The sequence below is a fragment of the Tursiops truncatus genome, chromosome 2 (genome assembly GCF_011762595.2).
Source record: "Tursiops truncatus isolate mTurTru1 chromosome 2, mTurTru1.mat.Y, whole genome shotgun sequence".
Lineage (NCBI taxonomy): Eukaryota > Metazoa > Chordata > Mammalia > Artiodactyla > Delphinidae > Tursiops > Tursiops truncatus.
In genome coordinates, this window is record NC_047035.1 from 76215720 (window position 1) to 76240509 (window position 24790).

At 37.7% G+C, this 24790-nt stretch overlaps 1 protein-coding gene across 6 annotated transcripts in view; it reads left to right on the forward strand.

Moving 5' to 3' along the window:
- SLC12A6 (solute carrier family 12 member 6) overlaps positions 1-24790 on the forward strand; it is an 89318-nt gene that overhangs the window by 14933 nt on the left and 49595 nt on the right. For 2 of the 6 annotated variants that reach the window (XM_019935220.3, XM_004310926.4), the window contains exon 1: positions 4077-4320. The exons of the other annotated variants lie outside the window; for them this stretch is intronic. In XM_019935220.3, the coding sequence (XP_019790779.1) occupies positions 4197-4320 (124 nt within the window). In that variant the 5' untranslated portion in view covers positions 4077-4196. Of the gene's footprint in view, positions 1-4076; positions 4321-24790 lie in introns of those variants that run through there. 6 annotated transcript variants of the gene reach the window in all.

A 24790-nucleotide genomic window follows, 5' to 3' on the forward strand; every position in this document is an offset into this window, starting at 1 on the left:
TTCCTTTGTGAATTGTCTGTTTGAATCTTTTGTTCATTTTCTTTTTTAAAAATTTATTTTATTTATTTATTTTTGGCTGCATTGGGTCTTCATTGCTGCGCACAGGCTTTCTGTAGTTGTGGCGAGCAGGGGCTACTCTTTGTTGCGGTGTGCAGGCTTCTCATTGTGGTGGCTTCTTGTTGTGGAGCATGGGCTCTAGGTGCACGGGCTTCAGTAGTTGTGGCATGCGAGCTCAGTAGTTGTGGCCCCCAGGCTCAGTAGTTGTGGCCCATGGGCTCTAGATCTCAGGCTCAGTAGTTGTGGTGCACGGGCTTAGTTGCTCCGCGGCATGTGGGATCTTCCCGGACGAGGGCTCGAACCTGTGTCCCCTACATTGGCAGGCAGATTCTTAACCTCTGTTCCACCAGGGAAGCCCTTGCTCATTTTCTGTTGAGTTGTCTTTTTATTATTAAGTTGTAGGGGATTTTTGTATACTCAAAATACAAGTCCTTTGTCAAGCATATGTTTTTTTGTTTTTTGGTTTTTTTTGGCGGTACGCGGGCCTCTCACTGTTGTGGCCTCTCCCGTTGTGGAGCACAGGCTCTGGATGCACAGGCTCAGCGGACATGGCTCACGGGCCCAGCCGCTTCGCGGCATGTGGGATCTTCCTGGACCAGGGCACAAACCCGCGTCCCCTGCATCGGCAGGCGGACTCTCAACCACTGCGCCGCCAGGGAAGCCCAAGCATATGTTTTATGAATATTTTCTCCCAGTCTTTGACTTGCCTATTCATTTTCATAATGGTGTCAGTTTATTGTATTTTTTCAACATTTTATTATGAAAAATTTCAAAAATACAGAAAATTGCAAGACTTAGAGTGAACACTTGTATACTCACCACCCAGAATCTATCATTAGTATTTTATAGTACTTTTCCTGTCATATGTCTATCCATTTATCTTAGTATATGCATTTCAAGGTTTCAAGGTTCAAATTGCAGATATCAGTTCATTTTTCCCAAATACTTCAAAATCAGATTGTTAGTTAGAATTCAGTATCTGTTTGCAGCTTTTTTTCTTTTGAGTTAAACTTTTCATACCATGAAATACACAATTTTTTTTTTTTTTTTTTTTTTTGCGGTATGCGGGGCTCTCACTGTTGCAGCCTCTCCCGTTGCGGAGCACAGGCTCCGGACGCACAGGCCCAGCGGCCATGGCTCACGGGCCCAGCCGCTCCGCGGCAGGTGGGATCTTCCCGGCCCGGGGCATGAACCTGTGTCCCCTGCATCGGCAGGGGGACTCTCAACCACTGCGCCACCAGGGAAGCCCAAATACACAAATTTTAAGTGAAGATTGACTGAATTTTGACAAATGCATATACCTGTGGAACTTTAAACTCTATCAAGATGTGGAATATTACCATCACTCTGCGAAGTTCTCTCTTGCCCCGTCTCCACTTCCATTCCCCCAAAGGCAACCATTGTCCTGTTGGTTTTGCACCACATTACTTTTGCCAGCTCTAAAACTTCCTATTAGTGGCTCCATATATTAGGTACTCTTTTGTTTAAGTACTCTTAACAAAAAAAACATAAACAAAAACTTTTGTTTATGTACTCTTCTTTCACCTAGCATAATGTTTCTGAGATTCACCTATATTGTTGTAGGTATCACACTGGTTCATTCCTTTTTATAGCTGAATAGTAATCCTTTGTATGAATATATCAGAGTTTATCCATTCTCCTGTGGATATACACTTGGGTTTCCAGTTTTGGCCTATTGTTAATAAACTGCTGTGAACATTCTTATACTGTTTTCATTCAGGGGGGTAAATACCGAGGAGTGCAATTGTTGGATTATAGGGGAAAGTACCAGACCCCTTTCCAAAGTGGGTGAACCAATTTACACTCCAGTAACAATGTATGAAAGTTCCTTTCATTCCACATTCTCACCAAAATTGTCAGTCTTACCAGTTTTAGCCATCATGATGGCTGTGGAATGGTATACTCTTTGTGGTAGTTTGTTGTACTTTAAATAGCTGTTTCTTACATCCCACCTTCTCTGTCTAACCACTGTTCCTATATAGCACTTACACGTCTCTTCTTTGCCACTTTCCCCGCCCGCAACGTTTTCTATATTACTTTAACCTTGCCTTGAATATTTTATGCCCCTGCACTGTTATCTACAGTCCAGTCTAGGAGAGAACTATTGGTAAGTTAGCTTTCTCTCAAGTTGGTAAATAAATTACTCATCGTTTTAACAGGAATTTGTTACATTCCTACTTGTTTAGTTTGGGGTTTTTTTTTAGAGGGGAGAGGTGACAGGATAACATTTGTACATAGGCTTATGTGTACAAGCTGTACATAGATTTATAAACATGAGTCATTGTTTCTGTCCACTGACTATAAAAGATTAGCCACAGTTCAACTCTCTTAATAAATTAAATATGAAAAGTAAGATCCCATTGGAAATATCCAATGGCACTAAGGTATTAATAAATTTGGAACCTAGAATATAATGTTGAACTCTGACAATTTGGTAGTTCCTTTGAGTAAATCAGCAGAGTAGCTACCTGAGTTGTAAATATGGAAAAATCACCAAGGGCGCTACCACACCTGATTTAGTTTCTATCAGAGATAAAAAGCAGTTTCAAAGGCTTCTCAAGTGACAAACGTTTCTCTTGTAGTATTGATAGTTCTCAACCTTGGCTGCCTGTTAGAACCACCTGCAGGAACTTTTACAGGTCCTTTTGCCCAGGTTCTACTCCAGAGGAATTATATCAGAATAGCTGGGATGGGACCAGGCATTAGTTGTTCTAAAATCTCCCCAGGTGATACCAATGGTGCTGCCAAGATTACAAACCAGTGTTAAACAGGAGCCCATGAAATAAAATGAGGTAAGTGTATATGAGTTTTCTTTCTATGAAACTTCTATGCTGCCTACCAACAAGAGTATTAGAGGTTTTTAAGTGGGGCTTCACCATTTACAAACTCTGTGACTTTGGGCAAGTTCCTAGCCTAATGTTTCTGTTGCTGTGATGATTAAATGAGATCATAACAGAAAGTTTCTAGTGCAATGCAGAGCACAGAGTAGGTCTTTAACAACTATTGGCTTCATTCTCTTTTAGAAGTGGTATATACTGGAATAAATGGGGATTATAAACCATCATTCTTCTTTAAATTTAGTACAGTCTTGTTTGTCAGGTGTTACTAACAACAAAGCCCTCATATTACATCATTAATGGAAAATAGCACAGAGCTCAAGTTACTGAACTCCCTTGTCTAGGTGCAGAGATAGGGCCTTATACTCTGTAGTTAAAGTCATCAACTGAGAACACAGTTATCTGATAAAGTTAAGTATGTTATTTTAAGTGTGTGCTGAAGGAACTGTACACCTCTTAATCAGGGATTTTCTTGTTTTTTTTTCTTTAAAACACAATGTTTAAACTCTGTACAGTACAAAAAATTCTGAACTCTTCCCTTTAAAAATATTTTGCTCTTTTAAACAACTTGGAGTTTCGGGAAAGTTAATGTCTCTTCTTGGATGTCCTTGTATACACTATAGCATCTAGAACTATATCTTGTATAAAATATATAGATATTCATTAAATACTTGCCAAGTGAATGTTCTTATCTGAAAGATAAGAAAAAACTTTTATTGATTTGTATGAGTAGTTTCAGTATGCTTTGAAATAAAGCAACAACAGAAGCTTACAAATAGTTTGATTTTCTAAATTAATGTAAGTGTAAGTCTTTCTTTAAAACGAAAAGTTTACAAAATGAACTGTTCCCTAATCTTCTTTCTCCTGTGAGATATGAGAGCAGAGGTTGAGATCCTGACGTGCAAATAACTTAAGGAAACAGGAGGGTGAGCACACAGTGGGCGGAGTTCCATGCATTCTGCCCACTCTCCAGCCATTGGCAGCTCTGGGAAAGCAGCCTAAACAGTTCTTGGGATTCTTAGAGTTTAATAACAATAAGCAAGAGGTGGAGTGCTTAATCCTTTTAAGTGAATGGTAAACACTGTGGAAGGCGTGTCTTCTAGGTTCCACTCCCTTGGGGCTGTAGGTCACGTGAGCTGAAAGTACTTCCCGATTCCCAGGCTAGGTCTCCTGTGGGCAGTGATCGGAGTCGGAAAGGGCACAGCAAGGAAGAGGTAGGCAGGGAAGGTAGACTGGAAGGAAGCTTAAATATAGGGAGGGCACGGGTTCCTAACTACAGCAATGCCGCACTTCACCGTGACTAAGGTAGAGGATACAGAGGAGGGGGCAGCAGCATCGGTCTCCCAAGAGGGGGAGCCCAGCTTAGCAGAAATAAAAGCCCGGATTCAGCCTTCAGATGAATCAGGTGAGTACTCAATGTGGGAGCATTGGGAAACGGGGGGTTTTCGTGAAAGAAATAGTAACTAAAATATTCAAAATGCCTCTTTTAAGAATGGAGAAAAGGTATTGTGGTTAAAGTACTTTTCAATCAACTGTTTCACTCCCTTGTATATCTGATAACTTATCTTACTTTTTTCACATTCTGGTTTGTTTTTCCCCACAATGAGTTCTGTGTTCATTACCTACAGGTGAAACTGAATCGGTGGCAATGTATGAAAAGCGTTTTCAAGCAAAAAGAAAGGCACAGTTAGAGGCAATTTATGCGGAATTTAGAATTCATCTTTTGCTCAGTTTAAATTATATCTGGAAGAGTACATAAACAGGGAGCCTGGTTCAGTAGTTTTGTACAGTGGACTTTGCACTTGTGACTTTGCAAGTTATTCAGTATTTTGCCTCAGTTTACCAGTTAAACAGTAACTCAATAGTGAATGGTCTGAGAATTCTTTAATGAAAGAACAAAAGTACAGTAGGTCATTATGGTGACTAACATAGCTTCAGGTTAAATAAATTTGACAAATGTGATTATCCCTATTATTTTCTCTAAATGGTAATGGTTACATTTACTGGGGGGAATTGTGGTTTTGAATTTTTAACATGCCATTAAAATCTGAGTTAACATTATGGTATTAAATACAGCCATAGTTTGAAGCCCTTTATATTTTAAGTCTGTAAGTTTCATAAATTGTCGAAAACTCTTCTAGTGCGTGAATAAAGGTTAAGGGAATAAAAATCTCTTACAATTCCTTTGGATTTCATGATTGTAACTGTCCCCTGTAGCAAGTAACATCACAGTTCTTTGCTGTAAACTGCTGTTGACCCTCTCTTGTCCTAGCAAGCATTCATGAATTTTTAAAAATCTCTAACTTAAAGATAAGGCTTATCAAGAAAAGTTCCGTTTGTTTATCTTTTCCTTTTAGTGAGAGAATTTACTAGGGGAAGATAAGAAAGGTTTTGTGGAAACTCTTTGCCCACCAGGTTATTTTTTTTCCCCACCAGGTTATTTTTCATTTTGCTAAATAAATAGGGTGATAAGTTGAAAGTAAGGTTAACCTCAACAAGGACCTAAGGTGTAGCACAGAGAATTATACTCAATATTTTGTAATAACCTATAAGGGAAAAGAATCTGAAAAAGAATACACATAAAAGTGTGTGTATATATATATATATATAAACTGAATCGTGCTGTACAGATGAAAATAACACATTGTAAATCAACTATACTTCAATTAAAAAAAGACAAGAAGGTTAACCTACTTTGTACTTGAACCCGATTCTCTGCAAACTCTAGGTTAAAGAAGTTAGGTTCTCTTTTGTGATTGTGTGTTGGAAGCTGCACTTTCTTGATTGTTTGTGTTTGCTGTCCTTAGATTTTAATCCCATTAAGCTTTTGTTTTTGCTGTTGTCTCACTAATCCCACAAAACGCAAACAAGTGCATTCCTTATCACCTCTACTTTATTTTATTATTTCATCCTTACTGGTCCCATAATGTTTGGGGAAATCTGCTTTCTTCAGATTAGAACAGTGTTGAAATCATTTAATCTATTAGTAACCACCTAGAAAACTGGTAAAAAATTTTTTATAGCAACCAACATTGTAATAAGTGACAGTGCTAGGCTTAATTTATTTTCTTTCATAGTAATTGTTTTGGACAAGGAAGAAGTGACAGATATAATCTAACTCGAATTTAATAAGGCATTTTATTTTGGCGTTTTCCATGACAGCCCAGAAAGTATCCACTTGAATGAACTATTGTTTGGTTAAGTGAACAACTGATGGAAATCCATTATCTAAATTGTATACCATTATTGTAGGGTTAAATTAGAAGGGGGGGGGCGGGGGGGCGGAAGGAAGGAAACGTATATGGGGAAAACCTCAGTTTTTTTTGTTTGTGTTTTTTTGTTTTTGTTTTGTTTTGGTTTGGTTTTTGCTTAGTAAAATGTTCTTGAGGATAGATAGTGGTTTTGGAGCAGTTACTTGAGATGTGATAAGTTGTAGCCACTTGTTCTTCTGAGTTAAAATCCTAAATGGATTGTGGTTTTGTTGCAAGCACTTCTCATACTAACCAGTTATGGAACCAGTCCCTTTTTTTTAATTGTTTCTCCTTTGTGAGGAGAGAAAAATATGATGTACTGTCATATAAATTGAACATATTTAGAAAGCAGATCATCCTTTAAAATGTGTTTTTTTAGAAGATGGTATTTATTTGAACTAGACAGGTAATTTGATATAAAATAGAAATATAAATGTAGACATAATCTAAACTAATTTTAAAAAGATGTACGTTGTGGTGATCCTTTTGTAATGTATAAAAATATCACATCACTATGTTGTACACCTGAAACTAATATAATATTGTAAGTCAACTATACTTCAGTTTTAACAAAAAGTACATTCATCCCTGCCATGCCAGCTACTAGAATGCCAGTCTAGTAAAATCCTACTTAATTTTGGTTTTGAAGGGAAAAGCAGAAACTCAGACTTAACCTAACAACTTTCTTGACTATATTCCTCCTCCCATCCAGTTTAGGTGCCCTCTCCTATGTTTTCTCTGAAGCCTGTCCATAGAAATAGCATGTACCACACTGTATTGCAATCACCAGTTCACTAGTCTCTCTCCCAGATAGACTGACTGTAGGCTGCTTGAGGGTAGAGATTTTGTTGGATAATTTTGTACCTCCACGTCCAGGTGAATTACACACAATAGGCAATTCAGTGTACAAACTTGTTCTTTTCCTTTTTTTACTCACTAAACACATGTTCATGCCAGGTGTACTTTTTTCCTAAGGCTACAAAGGCAAAGGAAGTATAAGTTCCCCACCAAAGGCAGCAGAATGGCTTTGGAGCCATGCACCTGGCTTTGAATCTCAGTCCTACTAATTATTACTAATTAGGAGCAGTGCTAATATGTATTAATTATTACTTGAGTGACTTTGGGCAAGTTATTTAACTTTTCTAAGCCTACTTTACTCATTGATAAAGGGAATAAGAGTACTACTTACTTCACAGGGTGGTTGTGAATTAATGGGAAAATGAACATAAAGCACTTAACATGTGTGTGACACAACACTCAAAAATAAAAGCTACCATTTACTTATTATATTGTGATTAATGGTTTAATAAAAACAAAAAGAAACCACTTTGGATCACAAATTCTGGAGAGGATTATAATATTGCCCAGAGGGGACCCTGGACAGGTATCTCAGAGGACAGGACACAACTGATTCTTGAAGGCAGGTCTAGACAAGGAGATTGCAAGCAGTAGGAACAATTAGAAGGAATAAGAGGAAGGTGTAGAGCAAGTGGGAAACAGAAGTTTAAAGTAGTTAGCACATTGGTCATGTGGTAAAAAGAGCTAAGGGATGAAGCTACTTAGTGAAGTGTTAATCAATTTTATCCTCTCCCCATTCTGTGGGATAGTGGATGTTACTGCCTTTTTTTTTTAAAATCCCTGTTGTGGTTTTATTTTTTTTAATATTTATTTTATTTATTTCGTTGTGCCGGCTGTAAGTGGCGGCATGAAGGCTTCTTAGTTGTGGCTCGCTGGCTCTTAGTTGCAGCATGCATGTGGAATCTAGTTCCCTGACCAGGGATCGAACCCCGGCCCTCTGCATTGGGAGCTGGGGAGTCTTAACCACTGCGCCACCAGGGAAGTCCCTGTTATTACCTTTTCAGAGATAATGAAACTGAGGCTGTTGACAGCAACTTGCCTAAAGCTACGTGGTGAGTAGTAGCAGAGCCTGTGTTCAAAATTACTAAATTTTATGTGCTTCCCATCTCACCATGATGCCAAGTCCTGGCTTTTGAAAAATAAGAGAAAGTTGCTTTATCTCTTAATGTGCATGGGTCATAGGGTTTGATGTAAACATTATGCAATCTGTGATTTTTTTTTTTTTTTTTTCGGTACGCGGGCCTCTCACTGTTGTGGCCTCTCCCATTGCGGAGCACGGGCTCGGGACGCGCAGGCTCAGCGGCCATGGCTCACGTGCCCAGCCGCTCCGCGGCATGTGGGATCTTCCCAGCCGCTCCGCGGCATGTGGGATCTTCTCGGACCGGGGCACGAACCTGTGTCCCCTGCATCGGCAGGCGGACTCTCAACCACTGCGCCACCAGGGAAGCCCTGTGATTTTTTTTTTTATAGGAATAATACAAGAGTTTTACTGTTTATTGCGTTTACTTAATCAGGTATAAATGTTACATTCATTCATTTATTTAAATATTTATTGAGCTTAAATATTTCTGTGTAATAATTGTTCCAGATCTCCCTCACTCATCAGATTTTTTTTTTTTTTAACACCGCACTGTGCGGCTTCTGGGATTTTAGTCCCCCGACCAGGGGTTGAACCTGGGCCTCCGCAGTGAAAGTGCCGAGTCCTAACCACTAGACCACCAGGGAATTCCCTCATCAGATCTTATAGTGTCTGTGAATTGGGCAGATTTTAACTGCTGGACTTGCCTTCACGTGATACAGATAGCAGATTGAAAGATTTATAAGGAAATTTTCAGAGACGAACCTATAACAGAAAAGAAGGGAACTTTATATTGGTATTGAACAGCATCTCCAAACATTAACTCTTAGTAATCCAAATGGCATGAGTGCATACTATGGAGAGAGATTTTATGTTAAATGGAGTTTAAATTTTATTAAGAACCCTCAAGATGTTAAACTGTTACCTAAACATTAGTTCTGCTTGTTACCCGTGAAAGTTTATGTCCTAAGGAAGGTGATATGTCTACCTTTTTATTTACTAATATTAAAATAAGTTGAAATAGACAACTGAAGAGCTTCTTTGTATTGATAAAAAAATCTTTTCTGTAGTAAAGATTTAAAAGCTTTTTAACTATTCCCATGGGTTTTTTTTTTTTTATCAACACAACTAACAGAAATTCAGATCTGCATATTTTAAAATCTCAGGGTCAAAAGTTTATCCTTAAACTCGGCTTCATGAGGCATGTTTTTCTGCCCCCTGCCCCGCCCCCCAATATTCCATCATGGTCAGAAAGACTAACACCTCCCGAAATATCTTCCCAATTCTTTTCACCATGTTTTTTTTTAAACTCTATCTAAGACCTTAATACAATACAAATTTGAGACTGATTGCCTTCAGTTCTGTACATCGTAAAACTTCGTTTAGATCGTTAACCCTTCTTTGTCATATTCACGTTATGCACAGACAATGAAAGTGACAACACTTTTGTTCCCCATTTCAATACCATTGTCACCAATTTTTTGTTTATTTAGGGTTTTTTGGTTGAAGTATAGTTGATGTACAATATTACATAAGTTACAGGTGTACAATATAGTGATTCACAATTTATCACCGATTTTTTTAGAATCTCTCACTCCCCAGATTTTTCTTGCTTAACATACTGACCCTCTGTGTACTCAGCTACTTGTGCCGCATAGAAAATATACCAGGGATTTCCCTGGCGGCCCAGTGATTAACACTACGTGCTTTTGAGCTGAAGTTCATCTTAGTCAGGCTGGATAAACCTTAATTATTTTCCTGTATTTTCAGAATAAATAGTTATGGAGTAGGTGCCACAGTAGTGACCAAGGAGGTTTTTTGTTTTGTTTTAATTCTTCCTTGTTTTTGAGTATCATTATGGGCTTAAGGTTTTTATTTATGTTTTGTATTACAAGTAGTTAGGATAATGATTATTTTCAATTCAAATTTTCCCAATTTGTCCAGTGGAAGACAAGAGGTTTTTGTTTTGTTTTTTTAAAGAATGGGAGAAAATAAAAGTATGTTTGTATTCTTTTTTTTAAAATAAATTTATTTATTTTATTTATTTAAAAAAAAAAAGACTCCATGCTTTGCCCCACAGGAAATATACCAGGGACTTCCCTGGCAGTCCACTGGTTAAGACTTCACACTTCCAATGCAAGGGGCGCGGTTTCCATCCCTGGTCAGGGAACTAAGATCCCACATGCAGTGTGGTGTGGCCAAAAAAAAAAAAAAAAGGAAATATACCAGAGTAGAACTGGTTTAAATTGATAAAGATAAAATTTCTCCAAAATATATACACATACATATTGCTTAATATTTTTATATTCTATACTCAAAGCAACATTTAGTTTAGGATTATAAAAACTTATTGAGTGTAATTTTAGCATATTGTAAAGTATTCAAAAGGTTTTCAAATTTCTAACTGAATTTGGACATACAGCATAGGTTACAAAATTGATTATAAGCTGGTAAGTTTAAAGACTGTAGCATCTCTTGATTTTGCCAGGTTGAAAGAGGAAACAAGTAAAAATGTCATCAGTACTATAGTAATAATTGTTGACCACCTACAAATGCTTTACAAATATTGGCTTATTTAATCCTCACAACAACCAGGACAGGTAACTATTATCATCATTTTAGAGATGAAGAAAGCGAAGTGCCAAGAAATTTAAGTAGTTTGTTTAAGTGGTAAATGTGGAATTCAAAGTAAGGTCTCTGTGACCTTAAAACAGTTTTTCTTGTCATCACACCACACTGTCTCTCTACTTTAAACACACGTTTAAACATGTTATGTTTTCTGAAGTAGGCTGCTCTGTTTTCTCAGTAGTTACTAATGCTTCTTAGGTTCTATTTCTTTTGTCTTCGTGGATTTTTCAAAATTAATTGAAAGTTACTTGTTGCTTCTAAGTTTCATGTGTTGGATTGCTTTTTTATTTGGTGTAGAATATTTCCAAATGTAGGATATCCTATCAAACGATGCTAAAAATTGAGAGATATGAACAGGTAAGGAACCTGGCTCAATCTGACAGTCTTTTAGTAGCCCTCCACTCCTTGACTTTCAAGGGAGATGCACCTAAGGGTTATTGGTGGGGAGAAAAACGAGCATATGGAGTAAGTGAAAGAATTAAATTTTAATATAACTTTAAGAATAAATATGCTGCTAAAGGCATGAAAGATGTGTTTATTTTAGTGTATTAGAAAAAATTGTAATATTTCATTTCGTGGATCTTATTTAGAATGAATCTAGGTAAAAACACAAGTCTGTTTAAAGAAAAATACTAATATAGGTAGAGCATAGACATGGCAAAGATTGAATGTGGTACATAAATAACATAAATGATTTTGATCCATTCCAAACCCTCATACACTGAACTGGATCTCATTTCCTTTCCTGTGTGTTCTTTACACTGCATCATATAACCTTTTTGTGACAAGAGATTTCCATGGTTGTATTAGAAATGGTGAACCGAGTCCTTTTCAGAAACTATCTTCATTTTCTACCACCACATTGCCTTTGTCCATATATTTTTCTTCATATGAACTCTCTTCTGCTTTCTACTCCCTCTCTGCCATTAAAAAATTACACAAACCCACATTACCTCAAGACTAGGCTCATACTCATTTCCTCCAGGATGACTTGCCTGATCCTCTACCCCAGCTTTGATCATTTCATCATTCAGTATTCATCACCACTCAAATATACGTTGCAGTGTGCTCCAAACGTGTGATAGCTTTGTAAGTATATTTGTATCTCTTCAATTGTATTGTGTATTGTATGAGGGTGAGGGAAGGTGTTTTAATATTTTTTTGAAAATTATATGTATTTTTTATTATGGAAAATTTCAAACTCTCAAAAGCTCAGTAACTTTCTGTTCATTTCTCTTACCTGTTAGTGTTTTTCTTTATTTTTAGATTTTCTTTATATTTAGGGATATCAGCCCTTAGTGATGTAAATTACAAATGTTTTTCCCAGTCAGTACTTCTTTTGGGAATTCCCTGGTGGCCCAGTGGTTGGGACTCTGCGCTTCCACTGCAGGGAACACGGATTCGATCCCTGGTTGGGGAACTAAGATTCTGCAAGCCACAGGGCATGGCCAAAAAAAGCCCAAAAAACAAACAAACAAAAAAAAACACTTCTTTTAAAGTTTTATTGAGGTATAATTGACATAAAATAAACTGCACATATTTAAAGTGTACAGTTTGATGAGTTTTAACATAACGCTCCTGTAACAATTATCATAGTCAAGATAACATTTTCATCACCTCCAGAAGTTTCCTCTTACCCTTTTATAACCCACTCACCTAATTCCCTGGCCCCCAGGCAACCACTGATCTGCTTTCTGTCCCTATAGTACATTAGTTTTCATTTTCCATAATTTTATATGAATGGAATCATACAGTATGCACTTTCTTTTGTCTGATTGCTTTTATAAAACGTAATTGAGATTCATCCATCTAGTCAATATCCTTTAAATCCAACTAACATTAAGGTCTTCCTTATTTCTCAGAGTTTAACATTTAGGACAGTAGCTGAACATGATACAACCCTCTGGACCTCACAGAGGCTTTTTAAAATGTTGACTTCTTTGCCAAGATTTGAATGTTTTTAGGATTAGTCTGTAACCAGGACTTACTTTTCAGAGAGGGTTCTGGGAAGGTGAAATCTCCCTATCCTTCTGTTACTAATTCCAGCCTGTATCTGCCACTCTTGAGCCAGATGACCCCTGGACCTGATGAACAAGTGAGGCCTGAGCTCTGTGGGAGCTCTATCAGGGAGAGCTGACCCAGGGCTTGTTCCTCAAGGGCTGGAAGACCCTCAGAGTGAGGATAAGAATGGCAGATCCAGAAAAGAGCTTGGCTTGGTAGAGATCCATGGACTCCCCTAGTGGGGAAAAAGGGAAAGAGGCAGGGTCTGCTATCTCCCTATCCCTGAGGATGGGAGATGTAAGGAGACCTGAGAGCCGGGAGCCTTCCTCCTGGGCCTCCACAGGGCTGGCAGCTGGCCTGCTGCCCTGCCCATCTACAGGGGTAGAGGCTGCTTTGCCTTTCTGTTCTCTTGAGACTGCTCCTACCGGTGGTCCTCCAACAATGAAACCTAAGCCCCTCTGAAGTAACAAAGAAAAAGTAGTCATCTGGGGAAGCCAGGCAACCAGAAAGAGAAAAAGCACTTAAACAATGCAGTAGACCAACTAAATAGAAATGCCAGAGGAGACAGTAACTTGAATATGAAAATAATAAACAATAGGAGCACTTAAGGAAGTTCAAGTGAAGTACAAAAAAAAATTATGGAGCAAAAGCATGATTTCCCATCTAAATACTTATTACCACCTGACTTTCAATCCATGCACATACACTTAAAAAAAAAATCTCCACTAAAATGTAAGCACAATAAGAGCAGGAATATTTTCTCTTGTATACCTGCTGACCTTTTGTCAATGCCCAATGTCTAGAACACAGGCTTGCACATGGTAAGCACCCTGTACATAATTATTGAATAAAGGAATGAATATGATCATTTAATGGCCTGGAAGAGTCGAAGCCCAGAGCCAAAAATACAAATAGATTGAAAAAAAGTAAGAGACTTGGAGAATAGATTCAGGACACCTAACGTGGCTAATATAATTTACAGAAAAAGGAACAAATGGAAGAGAAGCAGTAAATAAATAAATAAATAAATTTTTCGTGAGCTAAAAACAGAGTTCATTATGCAGATTGATGTTCCAGGAAAGACCTCAGTGTTGGAAAAAACACACCTAGGCTTATCCTGGTAAAGTTTTTGAACTCCAGGGATTCATTTTGGAGGCTTCCAGACAGAACATGGTATACCTATAAAGTATAAGGCTCACATCAGAATTCTAGTCCACAACGCTGGGAATTAGGAGACAGTGGAAGAGTATCCACAGATTACCAAGAGAAAAAGGCTATAATCAGAAATCCCTATTTCCAGTGAAGATATCATCCCCTCTACAAGGGGGAACCATATCATAAATGTAACTTTAGAGAGTGTATTACCCGCTTAACCTCTCTGAGAATATTTAAGAAAGGTTTTTAACCAAATAAAAATGAAAGGGATAGAAAAAGTGGAAAATGACAGACTCTTTGGGAATGTTATATGAATGCTAAGTAAGGACTCTAATCAAAAGGGACATACTTCAGGGAACAATTCAATAATATTTATGATGTAAAAGTACTAAATAAGTCAAAGCAAAACCTCAAAATTGTGGGAGGAAAAAGAGGTAAGAGCTTTCCAAATGGGGGTGAGAGGAAAAAGTGCCAGTAAGCACATTAAAGCACATTAGTCATCAGGGAAATGCACATCAAAACCACAATGAGGTGCCACTTCACATCCACTAGGATGGTTCTGATAAAAAAAATGGACAATAAAAAGTGTTGACAAGGATGTGGAAAAATCGAGACCCTTATATACTTAGGTGGGAACATAAAATGGTGCAACCACTTTGAAAAACAGTTTGGCAGTCCTTCAAGAAGTTAAATATAGAGTTACCATATGATCTTGCAGTTCCACTTCTAGGTATATACTCAAAATGAGAATATATGTCCACACAAGAAATAGTACAGGAATGTTCACTGCAGCATTATCCATGATAGCCCCAATGATAGAAACAACCCAAATGTCCACTAAGTGATAAATAGATAAATAAAATGTGGTATATCCATATAATGGGGTATTATCTGGCAGTAAAAACAAATGAAATACAGATGCATTGCTACTATATAGAAGAACCTTGAAAATGTTATGCAAAATGAAAGAAGCCAGTCACAAAAGACCACATATGATTTCATTTATATGAAATGTCCAGAATAGGCAAATTTATGGAGACAAAAAAAGTAGATTCGTGGTTGCTGTGGACTGGGCAAGGTGGGAGTGAAATGGAGATTGACTGCTAATGGGTACAGGCATTCTTGGAAGGGGACAGGGGAACTAAAATGTAAAATTAGATTGTGGTGATAGTTGCACAACAATGTGAATATATTAAGAAACATTGAATTGAACACTAAGTGGGTGAATTATATGGTATGTAAAGTGTATCTCAATAAAATGTTTTTAAATAAAGGGACTAAGTACTGGTACATGAAACAACTTGCATGAATCTCCAAGGCCTTATGCTGAATGAAAGCAGCCAGTCTCAAAATAAAAGGTTACATACTGTAAGATTCCATATTTATATATATTTTTTAAATTATAGAAGATCATTACACATTTACTAATCAAAACACATATATGTATGTGTTCATGTGTATATTCACATACATACACACTAGAAACAGACTTTTTAAATTGCAGCGTGTACAGTAGTTTCTATTTTAATTTCTCTGTACGTTTGAAAATCTAGAAAATGTTAAATTCAGCTTGCATTAAGCAGTTGTCCTTTTACCAATGACATAAAATCAATAAAGACTCTTAAAATATCAGAAATGTTTACCATATCCTCTTAGTCCCCATAATGCAAAGCTTCAGCTTCTTAATTCCTTAGCTCTGTAGCTCCTTAGAATTTGAATGTTTGGGTCAATTCCCTTCCCTTTTTGTTAAGGAGGTAGTCTATATGGTCAGGCCTTATTCTTCCCAAACCATCTTTTATTGTAAAATGAAGAAAACATGAAATATGTTTGTCTACAGGGCGTGAAAAATAATTTGGATCATCCATAAAGCCAAAGAAGGACGTAAGGTATCAACGATCTCTTGAATGTTTGCAACAATCCCCAAACAATCTTTTCCTCTTTGTACTTCGTGGTGAGGTTTTTCTATGATTTTTAACCCTCTTCTGTCATTTATACTTTTCTTGGCTAATCAGTTTGTGGATTTGGTCTAAGAAACTGTCTTTATCTTTATACTGTGAGCTTCATTAAATCTGCTTTTTGCTATTATTCTTGCTATCTTCCAAGTGTTATAGACTGCGTTAAAATCACAATCATGTTCATTTCACATGAGCTCTTCAACTTCCAGTGGATTTACTCCCATATATTTTAGAAGAGTTTTAACAAAACTTATTTGTTGAATTAATAGGTTTGTTAATTAAAAGACAATACAAGGCAGTATATACCCAACAGTTCAGAGGAAGATTAAACCTCAGGGTGGGGCTAAGGAAGAAGAAGCATTTGAATTGAGCCTTTGAAAGATATAGCAGTCAGGTAAGTGGAGACAAAAGAGAGGGAAATTTTCAATGAAAAAGTGATACAAACAAAAATGCATGCGTCTAGAATCAAGGCTCAAAGCATTCCAGAGAGTGTGGAGCAGAGAGTTCATGACTAAAAACAGCAAATGATAAGGTTAGAGAGGAGTAAACTAGTGCTAGATTATAAAGGGACTTGAAAGCCAGGATTAGGTTTTTGCAGTTCATCCTATAAGCCAAGGGATTCAAACAAGTAAACCGGGATCTATTTATGGCTGTTTAAGCCATTAGCCTCTGCTACCACCACCATTACCACTACTACTCCCAGCCTGAAAACTGACAGTAGGAGCGGAGACAGAGCCTGCAAAGGCAACCCTTTCCTTTCCGTGGAGGGACTTGTATCAGTACCCCACACATGATGTCACGATATATATAAACAAGAAGTGAGAATGATCGTCTCTTCACAAAATGGTTGGGCACTCCTGGCACTTTAACTTGGAGATCTTTGAAAGTGTTTATTTTTAAAACAATAAAGCAACCTGATAAAGGCAGAATTAATAGGGAGGAAAATGCAGGATTGTTTGACGATAGGAGAATCAGTGGCAGGGAGAATAATTGACTATTTTAGTGGTCCAAGGTGTGAAGAATGAGACTCTAAATGGTGGCAGGGTAATGGAAAGAAGAGTTGGTGTGGAAGCCACAATTGACTGGATTTGATGAATGAGACAGGGGAAGAATCAAAAGTTGGAAACATATATGCTGACTGGTTCTGCTTCTTATCTTACCCACTTTTTAAATCAATTTTAAAAATCTCCTTTCCTATCAATTAGGTATATATTATATGTTAGGTACAATACATTTATTTATATGTATGGTATTATAGACTAATATAACATTATATACTATTATATATTAGGTATAATATATACCTAGTATTGTATACAGGTATATTATTATGTGTATATTTCCTATGTTATCTCCAGAACTTCTCAATTAGCTATGTCCTCATTGTCAATCCCTCTGACTAAAACGTCTCCCCTTGTCCATTTTCTCTCACCCATTCTGCTTTTTGATAAACTACCCATCCTTCAAGATTTAGCTCAGTTATCCCCTTGACATCATCCCTGATCACCACTTTATTTTGTTTAACTTCCTTTTTGATTCCCACAGTATTTGTACCTATACTATAACAATTATTTTTATTTTCATAATTATTTACATATTTCCTCTAGAAATTCTTGAGAACAAAGGGTTACTCTTGGTATCTGTAGTGCCTAGCACAGCACCTGACATAGAGTAGGCTTTCAGAGTATTGGTTGAACTAATACTAATAATAACAACCACCTAGAGACAGACCATGCTAGAGATGCGTGTTAGCACATGGAAAAACTACAGTGGCCTAGCAATGATCATGCCTGCTGATCTCTGATAAATCTGGAATTCATTTCATTTGCATATTACACTCTTATTTTCTTACCTAAAATACCACTTTTATTTTTAGACTTCCACACAGAGAATTTTAGTTGTTTTTCATCTCCCTTAGATGTCAAGACTTTTCCTGATAGGACCCAACCCTTCCAAGACGATCCCAGACATGTGCCGTGTTTATTCCTCTCCTATGATTTTGAGTTCTCCATGATTTTTAAGGTTTTTAAAAGTTTTACTTAAAGCTCCTACTGTCTCAGTCCATGTTACTCTTCTCCTTTGGACCCTTGCAGCACTAAAGGCAATACCACAAGTTATCAGCTCTACTACCTTGGGCAAATCATTTCCGTTTTCTGAGCTAGTTTCTTCTGGAACATGGGAATAATTCTTCCTCACAAGGTTGTTGTACAGGTTTGGTATGATGATAGTAGGAAAATTTCCCTAAATTGAGCCACTTAGAGACTATCTTTATAATCTTTCCATTTTTATGTATCATTTTTGCATTCTTTTTTTCCCTACACTGTCAGTGCTTTTCTGCTTTCTTTTATATAAGAAACTTTGTCACCAAATGAAATACCAGCAGTGCTTGCCACTCTATAAATAAAATATAAACTAAAAATAGATGTAATATAAATGATTTTAATCTTGCTAGATACTGTTGCCAAGCAGAGGCTCTGAACCTGTTAAAAAAGAGATCATTGAATTTTGAAGAGATGTTACAGATATTCTAGAACAGACATAAGAAAATTCTATTTGATAAACTGCTTCAACTCCCAGGTAACAGGGTTAGTGGTAGGGGTGTAGGGAGAAGGTGGAATCACGTCCTGATAATCTAAAATCACAGTTATAAAAACTTACCAAGAGGGCTTCCCTGGTGGCGCAGTGGTTGAGAGTCTGCCTGCTCATGCAGGGGACACGGGTTCGTGCCCCGGTCCGGGAAGGTCCCACATGCCGTGGAGTGGCTGGGCCCGTGAGCCATGGCCGCTGAGCTTGCGCGTCTGGAGCCTGTGCTCCGCAACGGGAGAGGTCACAACAGTGAGAGGCCCGCGTATCACAAAACAAACAAACAAACAAAACCTGCCAAGATGTTTAGAACAAATGATTTTAATAAACTTTTAGTGTAAAATTATGATAAATATTTATGAATGCTTGTATTCTTACAGAAGTAATCAAAATATAAAAATAACGAAAGTGAAATAGTGTGGTTACTAAACGTTTTCAAATAGTAAAAATGGAACCATATTTACCATCCTAGGTAGGTGATCTTTATCTCTTCCTAATATCTCTACCCTTTCAGCCCTGACTCTGTCCATAACTGCATGGGCTTCTCTTTACTTTCTCATGCCCAGAGTGGGGGAGGGGTTCTTTTATAGTATTTTTATTTAATTAATTAATTTATTTTTAGCTGTGTTGGGTCTTCCTTGCTGCACACGGGCTTTCTCTAGTTGTGGCGAGTGGGGGCTACTCTTCGTTGCAGTGCGCGGGCTTCTCATGGCGGTGGCTTCTCTTGTTACGGAGCGCAGACTCTACGTGTGCAGGCTTCAGTAGTTGTGGCATGAGGGCTCAGTAGTTGTGGCTCAGAGGCTCTTGAGTGCAGGCTCAGTAGTTGTGGTGCGCAGGCTTAGTTGCTCTGCGGCATGTGGGATCTTCCTGGACTAGGGATCGAACCCATGTGCCCTGCATTGGCAGGCAGATTCTTAACCACTGTGCCACCAGGGAAGTCCCTCTTTCATAGTTTTTTATGTTGAATTTGACTCTTCCACCAGATTATGAGCGTCTTAATGTCAGGAAATATACTCATTCTTTTATTCCTCACAGTATCTAACAGTTTTAGGTATCTTTAAAACTTACTGAATTAAATTATTATTGTTTGAGTTGATGTCATTAATAAACTTGTACGGGGAATGTAGTACAGGCACTCTTGGATAATTACTATTGTACTTATCTAAAAATCTCAAATCATGTGTTAATGCATATTTAGTCCAAACTATAAATGTATCCAATTTTGAAATAAGTTGGGTGAATCAAACGATTAATACCATGTGCCCATACAATTTTAAGCCAGTGAACCCAAGGGTTCACCCGCATTACTTCTGTATTTTCCTCAGTACTATTGTACAATTGAAAAATGTTTAAAGTTCCAAGAAATATCTCCAGCTACCTAAATTCTCATTTTTACCGTGATTATTTGCAGCATTACAATTTTTATTATTTCTCTTGAGGATCATTCCATGGCTCATCTCAGTTACCTTTATAGTTAGAATTTAATGTGTATCTACCGTCTCTAATCCTCACAGTGATTTTCTGTGGTGTAGTTTTATTCCTGTTGCATAGATAGTAAATTAAGGCTAAGAAATTATATCATTTTCCCAGAGTTACGTGAATAACATGTGGTAGAGCTGGGATCTCACCTGAGCTTTATCTGCTTCCAAATCCTGTGTTGTCTTTTCTTTATGCCTCGTGTTTTCTCCGGAACAGCTGCACAGCTATCACAGAGGACCTCCTTTCACCACCTGCATTCCTCGTCACCAGCACTGCTCTTCTCCCAGTCTTCCACAGCTCAGAAAATGGCATCTCTGTTCATCTAATTGCTTTGGAAAAAACTTTGACTCCTATCTTTCTCCTCTACCCCATATCCAATCCATCAGCATACTAATCTTGTGAATCCTTCCATTGAAACATACTCAGCATCTAATCACTTCTCAGCACCTCCACTACCACTGAGTTGATCCATGCTACCATTATCTTTTCTGGGACCATTGTGAAAGCCTTCTAACTATTTTCTACCTCCTCACTTGCCTCCTGCAATCTATTCTCCAGACAGCAGCTAGAGTGGTCATATTAAAATATAAATCAAAACCTTCCAGTGGCTTTTTAGCTCAGAGGAAAATGGTAAGTCCCTACTATGTCCTACAAGGCCCCATATGATCTGTGCCCCTCCGCCAACACACACATTCATCTCTTATCCCACATCTTATCACTTTTATCTTGCTCTTCTGTTTGGTAACTTAGCTTCCTTGCTGTTTATTGAACAGGCCAACATGTACCTGCCCCAGGGTCTTTGCACTAACTGTTCCCTCTACCCGCAATGTTCTTCCTACAGATATTTGTATGGCTAGAGGCCTCACTTCAAGTTTCTGGTCAAATTATCACATGAGCTGAGAGATCTTTTTTAGATTCGGTGTCTAAACTATAAATAGGCACACAAACCATGCCCCCACTAATCCTCTGTCTTCTTACTCTGCTTTTCTTTTTCTGTTTTATAACTCTTTTTTTTTTTTTTTTTTTTTTTTGCGTTATGTGGGCCTCTCACTGTCGTGGCCTCTCTCGTTGCGGAGCACAGGCTCCGGACATGCTGGCTCAGCGGCCATGGCTTATGGGCCTAGCCGCTCTGCGGCATGTGGGATCTTCCTGGACCAGGGCACGAACCCATGTCCCCTGCATCGGCAGGTGGACTCTCAACCACTGCGCCACCAGGGAAGCCCTTTATAACTCTTATTACTCTTAACACGTATGTTGTTTGTTTATTGTTTGTCTCTTCCCCACTAGCATGTAAGCTCTTTGATGGCAGGGATATTGTTACTACATTTCTAGTAATTAGAACAGTGTTCCACATGTAGAAGGTGCTCAAAAAATATTTATTGAGTAAAAAAATGAAAAGAACTACAAATTTTAAAGTAAAATGGATATTAGCTTCGAAGACTAACTCATGAGCTCTCGTTCCAGAAGATATCATCAACCTCTCAGCTTTCACCATCTTCACTACAGTCATGATCATATCTTTCTAAGATTTCTGCAGTAGACTCCTGCTTGTTTCCCCCATTTCTGCTCTCGCTCCCTCCACAATCCACTCTTCAGCCAACAGTCTCCATCTTCTAAAAGGTTAATCAGACCTATCATACTGCTTTTGAAAACCTTCCAACTATTTCATATCATTTTTAGGATAAACTTCACACTCTTTACCATGGTCTGCAATACTGCAAGATGTATCTGCTACCTAATTTGCTAACCTTTCTTTCTTTCTTTTTTTTTTTGAAACCGCTTTCCTACTCACTGTGTTTTAGCCATGTTAATGTTTCCCAAACACGCCAAGCTTATTCCCATTCTAGGGCCTTTGTGTAGCTACTCTTATGCCCTGATCAGTCTCTGTCGAGATCCTCACATGTTTGTCTCCTTTATATACAAGTCTCATCTTAAAGGTTACCTCGTCAGAAAGATCTTCCCTGTGTACCCAATCCAAAATAGCCTCTCCAAAAAGAAAAAAATAAATAAATAAACAAAATAGCCTCTCCATTCACTCTCCTTAATTTTGGACTAGTGTTATAAAGAAAATAATCTTGTTTATTAATTTTCTTTTATTCTTTTTCTAAAATTAATTTTTATTGGCGTATAGTTGATTGAAATGTTGTTAGTTGCAGGTGTACAGCAAATTGAATCAGTTATACGTATACATATACCCACTCTTTTTTGGATTCTTTTCCCATATAGGTCATTGCAGAGTATTGAGTAGAGTTACCTGTGCTATACAGTAGGTTCTTATTAGTTATTTATTTTATATATAGTAGTGTGTCTATGTCAATCCCAAGCCCCCAATTTATCCCTCCCCCGCTTTCCCACTTGGTAACTGTAAGTTTGTTTTCTACATCTGTGACTCTATTTCTGTTTTGTAAATAAGTTCATTTTAATTTTCTTTTATACTTTATCTTCCCATATCTGCGTGAGAATAGGACATTTGTCTTTTTTTACTTACTGCTCTATCCCTAGCACATAGAACAATGCCTGGGACTTATTAATCACTCAGATATTTGAACTGATGGATGGTTGAATGAATGAATGAAGCTTTCTACTAGTCATCCGGGGCCCTTCATAAATCTGCAGAATCTCAGCCTCCTCCCATGAGATCAAGTCATTAGGGTTAGTTATGTGACCCAGGGATTTGTAGTTTAACAAATATTCTAGATGATTCTTTTAACTAGGCAAATCTGGAAAATACTGATTTAATGGGAGTATTACGGAGTGAATGAATGAGTAAATGGGAGTGATGGTTCAGGGAGTTATATATATATATATTTTTTTTGGCGGTACGCGGGCCTCTCACTGTTGTGGCCTCTCCCGTTGAGGAGCACAGACTCCGGACGCGCAGGCTCAGTGGCCATGGTTCACGGGCCCAGCCGCTCCGCCGCATGTGGGATCTTCTCGGACTAGGGCACGAACCCGTGTCCCCTGCATCGGGAGGCGGACTCTCAACCACTGCGCCACCAGGGAAGCCCGGGGGTTCTCTTTTAACCTTAGTATATTGATATGAATTAGTTGAACATTTCCCAAAGTGTATACCGTAGAACACTAATTACACAAGATGTTTGATGAAAAGCAGGGTATCTCTTCTGATATATTTAGGAATGATGAATATTATATTCTTCTTTGGAGATAGGTAGCCTTTAGCATATTGGAGGGTCTGAGAAATTAAACATAGAAATCTACTTGACTATTAAATAGATTTGCCAAATTTATTTAACATTCCTGCTCCAAATCATTTTCTCCCCAAACCCCTATTAATAATAAGGAATATGCACCATACATGAAGTACAGTCCATGGTTCAGTGCTGCTACCCCTGCTTATTCTCTCCATGGTTAGCTGTCTACACAAATCATTTACATGGCAGACAGTTTGGACTAAACTATAAATTCCAGCAGAAACTATCTTTTTTTGACAGATACTTCTAAATACCTTTTAAAAATTATATTCCTATTAAAAGTTCAAATAAGGATCTTTTGACTTTCCTTTATGGCGTAGGCTTGAAGCATAAATAACTAATGATTTAATAACTTTTTGTATGCAGTGCTTTACATTTCCTTCTTATTGCTTAATTACTTTGCCTCAAATTACCTGATTTTTTTTCACCCATATCTATTTACTTAAACCCAGCTACTCACATGTAAATTTTCTTAGGTCTGTCTAGTCTCATTGCAGTCAGTTCAAAATCTATGTAAAGAGGATAAGCTTTTCCGATTTTACCTTATTTCAACTTGTTTTCCCTCTTAAGTTTCCCACCAAAATTAAAACCTACTCATAATAGAGAGGCAGAATCTAATAAATGTGAATGTTAGAGTAATTGTCTTTTGTTCCATCTTTAATCATCTTTGCCTAATTCCAAGTCACAGTGGCTTCTTATGATGATGCTGCTTTGGTTTTTTTTTAAAAGTTGGAGTCCAGAAAATTAGAAATGTGTTAAGACTGGTGATTTCAGGTATTTGGTATCTTTATTTCTTTCTTTCTAAACTTTATTTATTTATTTATTTATTGGTTGTGTTGGTTCTTCGTTGCTGCACGGGGGCTTTCTCTAGTTGTGGCTCGCAGGCTCTAGAGCGCAGGCTTAGTAGTTGTGGCGCACCGGCTTATTTGCTCCACAGCATGTGGGATCTTTCCGGACCAGGGCTCAAACCCGTGTCCCCTGCATTGGCAGGCGGATTCTTAACCACTGCACCACCAGGGAAGACCTGGTATCTTTAAATAGTTTTTGTGGTATGTCTAGATAATATAGACAGTAGCATAATAAGCTAATTGTCCTGATGTATATGCCCTTGGTCATGCCTACTTCTTTTTCTAAATGTTTAGGCAACAGTTTCCACTATTGATTGCATTATTTTAATGAAATTACTGATCTATCTTTAATGAAGACTTAAACCTTTTACACTGAGTTTTAGATGCAAGATATAGGCTAGCTTTATTTGCTTCTAATTCTCTGCCAAGAGTAGTAGATGAAGCGATTATCAAAGGAAATTCAGAAAAAGACTATTGCTATGGGGAAACTAAGGGAGATAATAAGGCTCTTCAGAAAAACTATTTATAGAGGCAGTTTTGCAAGTGAATACCACCCACAATCATTTTTTTCTCTCTGTGCTCCAAGGCACATGGCAAGAAATTAAATAAAATCTCTGTTCTTTACCGTTTGCCCAGGATAAACTAAATATATTGAGCAAGTGCCCATTTTGTAAAACTACCATATCATTACTGTTACGAGGAATAGTTTCAGTTCATTTTTCTGATGGCATTTACCTGTTGTGAAAAGGTGTATGTTTCTATTTTTAATTTGAACTACCATTTTGCCTGTAGAGTATCACAGGCTTTTGTATATAATCTGGTTGTAT